This window comes from Hyposmocoma kahamanoa, unplaced genomic scaffold, assembly GCF_003589595.1.
Source record: "Hyposmocoma kahamanoa isolate Upper Pololo Valley unplaced genomic scaffold, ASM358959v1 202, whole genome shotgun sequence".
NCBI classification, from domain to species: Eukaryota; Metazoa; Arthropoda; class Insecta; order Lepidoptera; family Cosmopterigidae; genus Hyposmocoma; species Hyposmocoma kahamanoa.
Genome location: NW_020653726.1, coordinates 10,789,509 through 10,804,813, shown reverse-complemented (window position 1 = coordinate 10,804,813; position 15,305 = coordinate 10,789,509). Strand labels below are relative to the sequence as shown.

General features: G+C 37.7%; 1 protein-coding gene across 1 annotated transcript; it reads right to left on the bottom strand.

Annotated features, from left to right (window-relative positions):
* Window positions 1-311: 311 nt before the first annotated feature.
* Window positions 312-12,203, bottom strand: LOC113226761 (cell surface glycoprotein 1). Its single transcript, XM_026459491.1, has 8 exons — window positions 12,138-12,203; window positions 10,608-10,796; window positions 9,142-9,342; window positions 8,782-8,904; window positions 2,399-2,845; window positions 1,343-2,041; window positions 731-808; window positions 312-647 (listed from the first exon to the last, which is right to left on the bottom strand). Exons 2-8 carry the CDS (start codon window positions 10,773-10,775, stop codon window positions 609-611), a joined length of 1,755 nt encoding a protein of 584 aa, XP_026315276.1. The 5' UTR covers window positions 10,776-10,796; window positions 12,138-12,203; the 3' UTR covers window positions 312-608.
* Between the last annotated feature and the right edge of the window lie 3,102 nt (window positions 12,204-15,305).

Genomic DNA, 15,305 nt, shown 5'->3' with positions numbered 1-15,305 from the left:
TGACACCTTCATTAACTCTACATGTACTACGTCGTCGACCTATCTTTTTCTACTTGATCATACATAACCAAACGCATCGTATTTCTAAACAGGAAATATTCAACACATTTCATTACGTTATGTGGTTGTTTACGTTTCATAATTTGAGCAAAATGTGTAGGTGAGATCGAATATATGTTTAAAATACATACGGACAGAATGAGAACAACGTGAGCTTCCCGTTCGATATGAAAAAGAAAGGTTATTTGAGAGCTAGTGTAGGAGAATCACGCGACAACGTCAAAACTAATACCCCTGTAATAATGGCACCAACTTATCGCACCGTATACTGCCTACATAACTTTGTTATTGTATATAATTATAAAAAAACTCGATCCTAGCGAATAAATGTATAAAATCTTAATTTTACAGAAGCAAAGCACGCTAAACTTATTCTATGATCATTCTATACGAAAGGTCACGTTTGAAACTGAATCCACATCTTTCGACATTGCAAAATGCTCGAACTTAGTTCGACTTCACTCCACAGTACTAATTGGAAATAAATAAAAGGCTCATTTTCCGACACATGCCTTATGTACGCGGGAAGCGGGAGTGCGGATCCACATTTAGTTTGCCACCGTTACGTCGGTCGTCGTCTCCTGCAACTGATACAACATATTGATTATACTAACTTCAAGTTGGTTAACCACTTGTCAAAACTTAGTGATCTTTTATTGATTATATTTACCGTTTCAGTGTTTAAGTCTGGCACGACAGGGACTTCAGGGATCAAATCGGCTAACTTGTCAGATACGGGGAGAGGCTCCTGAAACCATAACACACATTACCAACAAGAGTAAAAGTTTCTATCCCAAAATTGTTACATTATATGTTCATATTTTTGTAATATAAAACCAATAAATAGCGCATACAAAACATCTAAAATGGCAGTTGTTGAATGTCGCACACAAACAAAATGTAGTACAAAGAAAATTAATATTGTGATTTTATTTACACAAATGGAAATTGACAAGTTCTCGAAATAGACAGTTCATTCATTAATCAGTAAGAATTACAATTTCGTGTTAGCACTGAAGCATTAGATGTTCATGCTGTGAATCCTACATGGGGGATAAGCATCGGAAAGGGATAGGAACGAGGGTATGGCGAAGGACCACTTTCGGTTTCATAATTTTAAGTAAGTACGATTCAATAGAGCACACTCCAATCTTCCAGTTAATGACGTCGACGCATGCTGGTAGATGCACATGGAACTAAATTACAACGGTTAACGGGATGCCAAAATGGTCCATAAGTTAGCTAATCCACTACAAGAGCAAGAGTGCGCGGTCGTATTCACCTGGGGCGTGTCGTTGGCGTGTGGCGGAGGCTCGGCAGGCGCGCACAGCTCGGCGGGCGGCGGCGGGAACGCGTCGCTCAGCTCACTACCCGCCGCCTCGCTCGCCTCCGATAGTGATGGCGGCAGCGACTCCTCCGGGGTAATCACTTTCTCCTCTGTGATCTCACTCGCCTTTTTCTCAATTGTCGCTTCTGTGGTGACTTCCTCTACGTTCCCATTGCTTTCGAAGTTTTCTTTCGCGTTGTCAATCAAATTCTTGTTTTTGTTTTTCAAATTTTGGTGATCCACATCTTCGTTTCCGTTAAGAATCTCCGAACTGACTCCGTTAACCTCAACGTTGTTCGATATGTGATCGGGTTTGACGATAACTTCCTTAATTTCATTTGCAGTTACCGACGGCACGTCGGCACTAATATCTGTGAATTCATTATCAAGTGGGGGTGGAGGAGGTAAATCGTCAATAGAATCCATAGTCTCTTTCGGTAGCGCAGGAGTCTCTAAAATTTTGTCACATTCGAATGAAACGGGACTTTCCAAATCACTTTCATCTTTTATTTGCTTCTGATTCTCGTCTTGAATTCCCTGGATTTCTACGTCTTCCTTTTCAATGACATTTTCCTCATCTTCTACAGCAATATTGGAGTTTAATAATGCGCTGTCTACAGTTGTAACTTCGGAACGATCAATGTCTTCAGCTTGCTGTAATGTTGTAATTTCAGATTCAATTTTCATTTCAATTTGTTCCTCAACGTTAACTACTTCTGTGAAGGAAGAATGTTCAACCAATGCTTCCGTCGAGGGATTGTTTTCGATTTTACGACCTACATCAGAGGGTAAGTCCGAGTGTGGTTCAGGTGCGATCACATCAATATTACTAGCGTTGGTGTCAGGACTTGAGGGCAGTGCCGAGATTACGAGTACAGTGGTGTTAGCTAGCGAAGCATCTGTCAGTTCTGGTGCCATTGTGGTAGCGGCAAAGGATGCCACTGACGAGGGAGGAGGATTCGCGGGGAGAGGTGGGGGAATGGATTCTACGGGCATTTGTTCAACACAAACCTCTTTTTTAACAGGAATTTCAGGGGCCGGAACGGTTTCTGATGCGACTGCAGCAGGCTCGGGTTTGCTATCGTTGGTTTGAACGGCTTCGGAGATTTCTAGAGAGAGACCATTAACAGGCAACTGCTCAGGTTCGGATTCAGCCTTAGGTTCGGGCTTGGCGGATTCAGGTTCAGCGGGCGCAGGTGTAGGTGCAATTGGCTCTGCAACTGCAGGAGCTGGAGTCGGAATCAGTGCTGCAGCGGTCGGAGCCGGGACGGAGGCTGCGACTGGGGCTGGCTCTTCGGGCACGAGAGACGCGGCCTTAGGCTCCTCAGGTGTACTGCTACCATTTGTCAGAGGTTCAGTCACAGGAGTTTCAGGAGTTTTCTCATCTTTAACTTCTGTTTTAGGTAGCGCTTCTTCTGCTACTTCGTTTGTTGCATTGTCTGGTGTGGCTTCAGAGGCCTATGAAACAATCACAAATTATTTGATTAAAAATCTTGAGTTAATTTTTAATTTCAAGAAAAACGATATTGGTAAAAACAAGGATTTATAAAAAAAGGTTTTAATGCTTTTTTTGAACATATGATATATTGATGCAACACTGTCACTAAATGATGGAAATTCAACACTGCTAGGTACCTTGTTATCGGCCATGTTAAGCAAATCACTAATCTTAGCTGCCCTCAAGAAATCTCACCCGCGACTGAAGGGAGACCGACTTGCGCAATGTCATATATAGAGCCATTTTTTGTTACGGAAGATTGACGCTCATTTTTAGATAAGTAGTTACCCTTCAATGCTCATGATCGAACACATATTATGTTGCACCAGATAGGGTTGGCACAAAAAAAAAAAATAAACAGCCATTGGAAACTTAAGACAGACCTGCATGGCACTTTACATACACTATCGATATTGTCACAAAAATAATTATAGTGTTAAGGGAAGGTTCACTTTGTTCTTTAAGAGTTAACATGGATTGCAGATTCTTTTTTTTATTTTATTTGGTTTATTTGGGAATAATCAAATTACAATTTATATACAGGCTTGTAGTGTGCTAATAAATATAACTTAAAAAGGACGAAAAACTATATATATAAAAGCATATATTCAGAAGTAACTTGCGTTAAAGATGAAGGTAATTAACATAAAGGTCTCAGTATGTTGGTTTACAATAACTGTTGTAAAAAATGATGCATGCCAATGCATGATAATATATTAAACTTTAATTTATTCTAAACAGAATTCTGAGTAGTCAGATCTAAGAGAATAATCTATCGGGACGTCAATGCAGTGTTATATACAAATGTGGTCAGCACATAAAATCGGAGTAAAGATTTGCAAAAAATAAAAAAATATATTTATTTCCAGAGACATGCAACCGCAGGGTTGTGGTGGACAATAAAACGATACTAGTACACAAGGCCGTCTTTGTTTACTGATGTAGAAAGATACGCCTCAAATGCTGTACTAATAGACGCGCTCGATCAATGCGTCGTAAACATTTGGCAGCTCATGTCTTGTCATATAAATAAGAAATGTTTTATTTGAGACGCAATTATGGCAACAATTTATTGCTTTCAATAGATATTGTATAAACAAATAGTGCAAAACAAATCTGATATTCAATACTTTAATATTTAACAACACTCACAACGTTACTAGATTCTATTTTAATTAATCAAGTTAGTAGCGCTTATAAACTTAACGTACCTAACACTTTTAATTTAAAATTATATAATGTACCGTGCGTCACACTTAAACAAGGGTCAACAATTATTTTTGTTAATTGTATCTTTATAACATCTACAAGATGTTAAAATTTTCAGTATAAAAAAGTGCTTAGATACATAACTATGTATAACTTAATATGTGAACGGATTATTGGACTTAACTAGATTCGTAATTCGTTAGGAATGAAATTTTTATAAACTAAATTCTACGTTACAACGACGGCACAGAATTATTATTTACGAAGTAAAACTGGCTGCGGTTGAAAGACCTCCTTAAGGTTATCAAACATCACACTTAGGCCAACCGCGACCGTGAGTGTATATTATGTGGGCCTAGTTAATAGATACATAGCCGTTATTATGATTAAAATTTAATTGTGAAGCGATTGTTAGCAGTTAAGTGCAACGACCCGGGTATGCGAGCAGCCATGGCACTCACAAAGTTATAGATTAAAATACAATTCTAATAGTATAAACGTCTCCGGCATATCCCAATGTGTCCATCTTTATTAGTGTTCGTGTATTAGAGAGAGCAAATATGTTGAAGATACAAGTGCTATGAGGAACCAGTATTAGAAACGCGTAATGTTTCTACTAAATATATAGTAAAAGATTAGAACAGGCACATTCTAAGTCAATATTGTATCGATAACATGTGGTGTATTTCATCATAATATTGTGAATACAATCAAATCTTGCTACATTGTAATGAACCGCTTATATACAACGGTGTAGTTTACTTTTACAGTGTTTTACTCTTTACATTTCATATTCAGGATCGAAACACGTATTTCTCCGTAATGGGAATTAAGCATATTCATCGAAACAAGCTTATAATAATGCAGTATTGCACTGTACGTATACAATTAAATATCAGACCCAATGCTCCAGGACAAACAACAAAATAGAAAGGCGATTGTTAAAGCTTAAAGTTGCATTAGACAGATTGGTATTAAGACGGGCATTATTAATGGATCTCATACAGACAAAAGTAGTCATACAATAAGTACTTTTTTTTTTTCAAACACCATAGGTTGAGTGTGTGTTTCGCAGAAAATATAGCTTGTATTAAGCTCATCGCACTTTCGCGAGCCGCAGTTAAATCCAGTAGTAGGTAACGGTAACCAGACGGTGGGGGACGATGACTCACCGTCACTTTAATACAATACCATGACCGTCAGCCTATGGAAATAATTTTCCGCTCTAAAACACTCGCACGTGTCAATGTTTGACTTCTACATTACGCTCTCTAGCTGAAAGTGGAACATTTTCTCAATTTGTTCCACGTTCATTTTCCATAAGAATTTATCGAGTCAATTTTTATATGGTAGCACATTTTTTATATCATATAACCACGTTGGCTATCTTGAATAAATCAGAGCACAAGACTCGCATTACAGCAGTGAATAGTCGTCTTACTGGTGAGGAGTTAGTAACAAGTACAGAATGAAAAGGACACTTAGTGCATTGTGATACACTTCACCGACATAAGTAGCGAGCATCGGGCGTCGTGTGACCGGCGGACGAGTATAATTTGCATGAGCAATAAATAACGGAGGAGATAGTACCGCGCCGGGTACGGACACACTGCTGTCGTATAACTCAAAACTAGCCAGTGGCCACTTATCACTAGTTGAATGAACTGTCTAACCACTCGTCATTTACGCAAATCAATGCTTACAGAAATGCATACAGAACATGTTAATTCGTGTTTTTTTTTCTGTTTTCAAATATATCACTTTTAAATGTAATAAGAGCATACAGTTGCCCCAGACTATAGTACTATCTGTGTAATATGCATATAATGCAAACACGGTTATTGTATAAACAAACTGCGGGCGTAGAGTAGTGAGTAATACACGTAAATATGTACATACAATACCTACGTATTCAGCTCAAGATATCGTTGTTTCGACATTCTGGCAGACCAGCTAATTACATTAATAAAGCCGTCTGTTCCGGAAAACAATACGGCTTTTGTCAGTAACAACTACTGTTTTCAACCAATTTAGAATGACTAGCGTCTGCGGCAAATTCAGTAGTTGACTTCAGCTCACTTAATTGATTTAATCGGTAAAGTAGACAGAAAGGATGCTGACTCGCTTTGTTGCAATAATTAGTGACGTTTTTAGAGACGCAAGTTTGAAATAATTAACTCAGAGGACTCGCAAACTGAGAAAATAAACGTATTTGGGAGTCAAAAACTATTGTAAAATCATATTTCTGAATTTAAGTTTAATTTTACATTTATGCATGTTTAATGTCACTCTTTAGAAAGCACGGTTAAGCCGTGTTATGCCAACCACATACAGCCGACATATTATGAAAATACGACAGATGAACCGACTGCAGTGAGGACCCAATGTTGCCGCATGATTTAGTAAACATGCAACACGAACTGAACGTTCTTCGTGTTACTCTACCGGTAGTGAGTTTTAATACATTACGGCACAGGCACCCGGTATTGTTCATTCGATGCTACATCAACCGGCACACAAACATGTCCCACGGAAATCGTCTGCGTTTGTAATATGAGTTCAATTGAAGAAAGCATTGTTAAAATTCTTAAGCAGATTGACATTAATTAAACACGCATGAGGAATTTCAATGAAATCGTTTACTTTTTTGATTAGTGATGTTTTTCGCATTATTACTAGGACTATTTTCTTCTTTTTTTTTTCAATTTTTATTATAAAATATAGTCATGAACGCTAAAGCTACGATTAAATAATGGTAGTGTACTGAGGACATAGGGACGTAAGGCAACCGGTGCGCCGACCTCCTACGAATCGCAACCCGTCCGGTGCTCGGTCCACCCGCCCACGAGTAGCGTCGCAAAACCTGCCAAGCCAACCAGTGCTAATTTTATTTTGCACCGCAAACTTGTTTCCTAATGCTCCCAGTCTTTGCGTCATCGACTCGCCAAAGTATTTTATACACTTAAGTGTACACCGAACTTTAAAAACTATGCGGGTGTATGTTAAAAGGTCCCTGGCTTGAACTTACAGCGAACACTCAGCGAATAATAATAATAGTATGATTGCATCCACAATAGAATCTATTATATACCGATTTAGCTACTGCGCCACATCCAGTCTGAAAGGCTATTATTATTTGTGTATTCCGTATTCGGGAGTTTAAGTACTGCGTGAGATGACTGTCAAGGTTTTATCCGGAAAATAACGACGCGTTGTTGTTTAAATATGCCAAACTCTCGACGTGGGAGGCAGAGCGCAGTAAGCTAATGACCGCGAGAAACATATGGCTTGATATAAGTAAACACTTCGGATCCGTATTCTTCACGTTATAATAAGTAATTAATAGTTATGTACAGAATACTCATTATTACAGTTTTATTTACAAACAAACATTCTTAAACAGGCGTTAATGTTGTATGGTAATATTGAAAACTGCATAGTACCCTATTTAAATAGTAAAAATTTCCTGAAACATGACCATAATTTCATAACAACTATATTAGTAATGGTGATCGGTGATGACCGTTATTTTCTATAATAGACATGAGTTAGTCAGTCACTGGACTTACTCTTTAAATAAGTAATAATGAATGAGTCTTTATTTTAAGAAAGCAGAGGTGTTTATTTGATCAAGTTGTAACTTTTGAGTCATACTTTCACCTTCGTAACATAACCAAGTAGAGTGAAACGGCAGTAACCTTTACATTGTATACGCAAACCGAAAAACATTACTGAATTCATGTTAATGGTATATTACACGTAATGTAATTTGCATTAGACAGTGGCGGGACAACGTGGGCTAAGTCGTCAATGAACCAAGCTCGCCGGTAATGGCACGTTATCGTCTTCGGCAGCGGCGGCGCACGTTTGGTTAGCACGGATATAGCACCACTTTGAATTATAATGAGTATTGTTCCTCGCGCGCGCCGGTTCAGGTGCAACGCACTACGGCGCAATAGCTTCTTGCTTGTCATAGAAATCGTCGGTTTCTACTTGTACAGCCAAGGTCACATCATATTTAAGTTAAAAACTTAAACCTACATGTAGGTCTAAAGTATGCAGATATACGTGTAACTAAAAGTTAATTATCTACTTATAATCCGTTAACATACGCCTATCTTCCATGGCTTTATATTAGGTTAATCGATTTCTCTGCGTCGAGTTTTTGCTTGCGCTGTCAAGGGATTGAAGCCGTTGTTAGAGCAACGGTACTCGCGAACTCAATGTAGCTCCAGCGCCCTCGTACCAGTTTCTAACACACGTGCTCACGATTTCACATTGCTTCTGAATCGCACTGAGAAGGTTAACGGCACAGCGAAGTGTGAATTCAATAAAAATATAAACTTATCCGGCGCATGATATCTGATTATCTGCATATATCGCATGATATAGAACTGATACTGTGAACATTTAAATGTAGGCCAGGCAGTCTGATGATGGATGCGTTACGCCAACAATCACGACGGGAAACTCACATCACACATACTTTGTTGGCGTTGATGGAATACGAATACCTATTGACGGTTGAATAGTAGAAAGCTATCACTAACAATGGAGTAAAATTTGAATGCAATATTTACTAGTCTTCAGAAACTTACAATTTTTTATTCGATTTTACTACAAGAAATTATGTTGTGGGGTCAGTTTTTTGGCCTTTTGTAAATGATTAATATGATTATGAACTCACCTCTTCGGGCACTTTCTCTGGCTCCCCATTCGTTTTGGGCTCCTCCTCTTTTTGTTTCTTCTCCTGCTTGGGTTTATCTTTTCTGCTGAAACTGATCGATCTGAGCGACCATTTCTTCTTGACCTGCCCGTGACATGCTTTGGGTTAATGAACATGAAAATGTGCACACACATGCGGTATGTTAAGAAGGCGTAGATTAATGTTTATGAGTACTTGAAAATATGGAAACGTTATATCTAAAAACATGAAGAAATCTACGTAGTTTCACATTGTCGATACATCATAAATAGGTACTTAAAATTTCAGTTTCAATTAATAGTTAATAAAACTGTTAGCAATTAGTATACATTAAATAATCACCTTCTCTTTCTTCGGTTTCTTGCTTTCCTCGGGGGCAGGCGAGGAGTCTCCGATCTCTGCTTTGGCCTCAGTATCGCCGTTCGTTACAGGAGAAGCCTCTTTCTCCTTGTCGCTCTCGTTGTCTTGTTCTTTGGCCTCCTTTTCTGTGGTGGCATCCTTTTCGTTCTCTGGAGTACCGCTATCGAGTTGTTTCTCTTTATCCTGAAAGAAATGCAAGTTCAATAAAACGCAATAACTACGCATTCGCAGTTTGTAACAGGAAAGGTCGTTACCCCCCAGTTTATAATTGCGCTTATGTACATAGCAAAAACACGCAATTATTTGTTACCCTTTACTTTTTTTCCAGAATTTTATGCGACTGTAAAGTTATCTAAATAGCGAATGTAGTCATATTTATGTTCCAAAACATTTTTTAAAAAGTCATCTTATTTGGTGATGGAAAAAACAATGTAACCAACCGTTACTCCTAAATTCTTCGTTAATAAAGAGCTTCGTGTAATTGGTCAATTACTTAGTGTCAAGTTAACGACATACCATAACGTTGTGTGTTTATAAAAGACGCTAAAGCAAGACTAAGTTTATGCGATATTGTCTCTTATTAACGATTTGAACAACGTCCGTTTTCTTCTGCATAAGATAGAGCCGTTATCTCGACAGGAAGCAGTGGGACGCATGTCTGCGAACTAAATACTCAATAGAAATTCCAGCTCCAATATCATACGCACTAAACATTCGTAACACTATCTTAAAGACAGATATGCTTGTTAAAGTGAGTACAAACAAAGCGCATCGACTTCATTGTCTTCGTGCGACTAAGTAGTTATATAAATATTTAATGAAAACAAGGTTCGACAAGAGTTGTCACGATTCATTAAAATATACACAAAATCAACTGAGTCCCAAATTTCATTTGTATTAATTATTAAAAAAAAATAAGTGCGCATATGACCTCCGTCTCACCAAAGTGACGATGAGGTCGACGATGGAGCACGCACACTTAAATAATGCCTATTCTCGCTTTGAAAAGGCCCAACTTATAGATTTCAGGGAATAAGCCTGCAGGCAGGGAATTCCACTCTCTAGCCGTTCGCCACATAAATTGCTAATAGCGTGTAAAAATTGTGGCAGTTTCTTATCTACTGTCCGTCGTGGGAAAGGTGAAATTTGTTTTGGTTTGGTGGTGGCGGAATTTGTGACATTTAAGACCAATGTAAAATGAAAACCTCAGCAAGTCTATATTTAATGGTTTGCTTAGTGTTATTTTAATTCTCATTGTCAACTGGTCGCCGGTGATTTATAGTTGTTCGACAGTACTTATGAATGTCGACCTCCACGCACGACGCCGGAACGTGAAAAATTAAGAGCCCTATTGAAGCCTTAGGAAACGACGCGTACTTGACATGTTTCCTGTCGCGAAGTAGAATCGACAGTGACCAGGCGACATTGTGTAATGTATTGAGCCTCACAGTCTGTTCGTGGATGTGCGCATCGCCGTTGAGCTGCGGCTTGAGCGCATCAGCGTCAGCCAGCGCCTCCACACGACCCTCGCCGCCCGCGCCCGCCGCTACCTCACCAGCACCCTCAGCCTCCTTTCCGCTGATATCCACCGAGCGTTTGCTCTGCTTGGCACCCATGTTCGCTGTTCTCTCTTCTTTCTGTTACAATCACAGACAAAAAGAATTTCATATCAATTTATTTACTGTGCTACTAAATCAATGTATCAGAATTATTTTGTCTGATGAAAGCTTAACGAAACAGGTATAAATGAAGTTGTAAAAAAGGTAGTTACATATTCTGTAATTGTTAGGATTAAGACAAAGGAAATAATAAATTGATGCGAGTGGACATTGGAAACCATTGATATTTTCATTTCATTCCATACGTCATATTATGAATAACATATTGCGAAATCTCACACAGAGCAATTTTGTGGAAACGATGCGTCGTTTTTATGTCGGAAACAGCTTTACAAATCACTTCAATGACACATGTACCATTTATAATTTGTACTGCATTGCATGAAATGTTTAGTCTATGGTTTGACTTGACTTGACTGACGCAATGAGGCAACGCTTTAACAATAGATTTTTTTTTAACGATAGGCCTTTGCTCTACGTATGGACAAGTATAGCTGACCTGATAAATTAAAGGCACAATATAATGAGACAAGAAAGGTGCAAAGAAAAAACAGTATTCTTGAAATTTAAGTGACCCTCGAATGTTGGAAAATAGTGAAATATTGCGGCGGTAAACAGAACGTGACGAGACGTGACTTATTATTCTTAATCGTTAACTAATTTAATCGACTGAAAGTAATGTAGAATTTAGGTCTTTGTTAGTACTAACGAAGAAACAACGACCATAAATAAAAGGGGACGAACAAATTTAAAGCGCTGTCGGATGGGCAAGTTTACTTTTGTTATTACAATCGCTAGTTATAGTCATTGCATAGAAAGACATCAAAGACGGTTGTGACGGATAATAATCAAGTTAGGAATCGTACTTAGACTAGAGTGTTCACGGGTGTATAACACTAATGACAGCTTAGTTTAAATTCTTTCGACATACTTATCATTACGGAAGTAAAACCACTTGAAACATTTCTAAATTTCCGTTGCTAGTGAACGTGACTTTCATTCAAAGATAATAAATCTACAAATATTTTATCAGATTTGTACCTTTAAATACATTATCGAAAAAAAGCAATAAAGGAAATTTAACTTTCTATCCACTGAACGTTGTGGTGATAAGAGCGTACGAAATTCGGACAGTACAAACAGTAACAATGAGTATTATCAAACTTTATAAGGTAAAAATATAATCTAACAATCGTAAAGTGCCCGATTTGTTTGCCACAAAAATACTAGGCACTGGAGATAAATATATATGTATAATCGATTCAGGTATGCGGAGGAACCGATTTGGAATACAAAGCACGTCAGTGGGTCACGGCGCTGGGAGCCGGCTCAAAATAATATCTACGACTAAAATAGTACCTCTCAACGAAAGTGCATGGCTGCATCCCGATGCGACATTGCGTTCCTTTTATAACTGACTCTCGCCCGCCGCTCTGCTCTAGGACTATATGTAAATAGTGGAAAGGTCAACAATAAATAGCTTTTCATAATGGTACTACGCCTACCATTGTTGCTACGTAAATATTAACAAGAGTCTTTTGATCTCAATAAGTACCTACTACAATTTACCACGTAAAATAGAAAACAGCAACGTAGTAATTACTGTGCTCTATAAGCCATTGTCCCACACGGTATTGTAATGCTGATGATAGACTAATCAATTTAAAACAAGTCCTAAGTGCTTAATTGGAAATATTACATACAGTATAATACACATATTAATGAGAATGAATAATGATTGATAGAAGGTGAATCATTGTTCATAAAAACTAAACATAATACACTCAACACACAAAGACGCAATGATTTTTTTTATTACACTTTATTCATTGAAATTAATTGAGAGAACAAAAATAGCTTTCCTTATTTAATACAAAGTTCACTGACCAACCTAATGACTTAATATCTCAATAACAAATGTTTTTTACTCACATAACAGAAAAACAAGTACTATTGCAGTAAAGCACGTTGTTATCACGTTGGAAGCCTAACCGAGAGTGTAGGAGTTGCGTCTGGTTATCAGGCTCATTGGTCATTAGCAGGGACCGAATTCCTAACGCATCACAACATTATCCTAGTCGTTACTCTCAATACAAATAGCAGCGACGTTTGTCACAAAGGGCCCCAAGCTTATCGCCCAACGTAAACGTCAAACGCAGACTAAAATATCGCCGTCTTGACGCCGATACCTTCGTTTTCAAGTTGTTACTTCAAGTAATACTCTTATAATATTATTAAATCGCAGTTGCTTTCGTTTTGTATGTAGTAACGTTTAGTAAGAAAATAACTGGATACATGTGTTGAAGTTCACATTTAACCCATGTTTACGTTTTGTAAAATTGACGTTTTTATTTTTACTAAATAATTTCTTGTTACTAATAGTATTTCCTACGAGAATGATATTTCAATTTGCGAACACGTTTAAATTAACAATCCTTGTAGATCTGTGTTTATTATTATCCTATGTCTGTATTCACGTTGTGATGTGATTGCAAATTGTGGCATTCATATAATAAATCAATTATAGATTTTATATTTAGTACCAGTGCGAGAATACACAAAGAAAACTATAATCCACAGAAAATATATCCATCTCATTAGTCCAAATACATAAATATCTAAGCGACAAATGAGAGGAGCTGCCCATGTGTCCTATTGTTTCACAGTGCCGTTATTTCGTGGGAAATTATCATAATATCATTTGTGCTCAAACGTAACGAGTAAACGACCGTTCTTTGTGCAGAGAGCGTCAGTCATCATGTAGTTATTTCAAATTGGTTCACGCATCGAGGTGATTGACCTGTTTTATGCCCCCACTACGTTAAGTTTTTTAGGCTGAGGCAGTCAACCCGAACTTATTGTCGTCCACGCTACAATGGGAGGCACTCCAAACAGGGTACAATTTAAATAAGATTCAAAGTATCTGCGACCTTGACTCGGGTGTTTTCAAGGTCGACCGCTTTACCACTAATATAACCACCAATTTTGTTGTATATGTAACGTGTATGTTGGCGCGATGTCCCGAAGGCGAAGCGGTTTTAAACAAAAAAACATACGTGCCGACCCCTGTCATGAGGTCTTATAAGTGTGTTGATTTTGTTTCTATTTATTACGCTTCTTTTCTCTATAAAATAAAACTATACCACGAAACCGTTTACTTTTTACAATAATTATTTTTTGTGGATCCATTTAAAAAGTTACGTGATAGTTAGGTAATTTCCATGCATGTCCATTTAACTAAGCTATTAATTTCGAAAGGCTGACCTAAATAACCAAATGTAATCATAACTACTAATTGGGCAAATATAAATATAAATGAGCAAATAGTGTTTACTTTTACAAATAAGGAAATTATTAAATATTTTTATGCTAAGGTAATAGGGTAATACTAGGGTAAATTTTCGTTTGACAGTTTTACCTCGCCATAAGCGATTAAAAATTCGTCATCGTGTATCTAGTCGGTATCTGTCTTTTGTTGTTATCTACGTGTTTTATTGAATACACCATTACTGGCTAAGTGCGAAGCAATGTAACATGAGGACAAAATTCCTAGAAACGTTTAAATTGAGAAGGAAATCATAAAGAAGCCAAAGACATCTATCTACATGTTATTGCAAAGTTACTAATGTAACGCGTGTATGCACCGCCTCTAGTGCATGCGCGCCACCCGGTAAGTGGAAAATCAATCGCGTACAGTTGCGGACTTAACCGCAACCAACTCACCGTCTTGTCACATGAGCCATCATTTCTAACAAATGTAACTGTAAACAAAGTTATAGCTAGGTTAGGTTAGGTAGGTACCTGATTACGTGGCAGGAAATATTTGGATTACAGTTCGTAGTGTCGTGTACTACAAAATGTGAATTATATTCATCATCATCAAACCATTCACACGTCCCACCTAGTTCACCACGATAGCCCAAAAAGGGTTGGCTACTTTACACGTTTCCCGAGGGTTGTGAACCTTCTACGTGTACGTTTCACGATGTTTTCCTTCATTGAAAAGCTCTGGTAAATTTCAAATTAAATTTTGCACATTAATTCCGAAGAACTCGAGACGTGCGAGCCCGGATTCGAATCCACGGCCTCTGCTTGAGAAGCGGTAGGTCAAACCATTAGGCTACCACAGCATTTTCAATTATATTTATTTAATTATATTACAACACTGAAACATTTTGGTGACAGATATCATAGGGTTACTAATTTAATATAATATAGGTATGGATTTTAATTCATACCATTGTTATAGTCGCCAGAATGGAGGAAATGGGTATAATAAAATGCAAATAAATAAACAAACAGAGGGACAAAAGCATGGTGCTAATTATTTCCTGGACACTGTTCACTCATTAACAGTTTACTTCCGTCATTTTGACCAGGGAAATTGTTGTGTTATTCCACCACAATTTACAATCGCCTGGTTAGATATCTCTCATAAATTTAAATAATAACCTTTTGCGCCAATGACGATACTTAGATTGAACTTTTGAAACGAAACTATTATAATAAAGTAAAGCCACTAGTTTG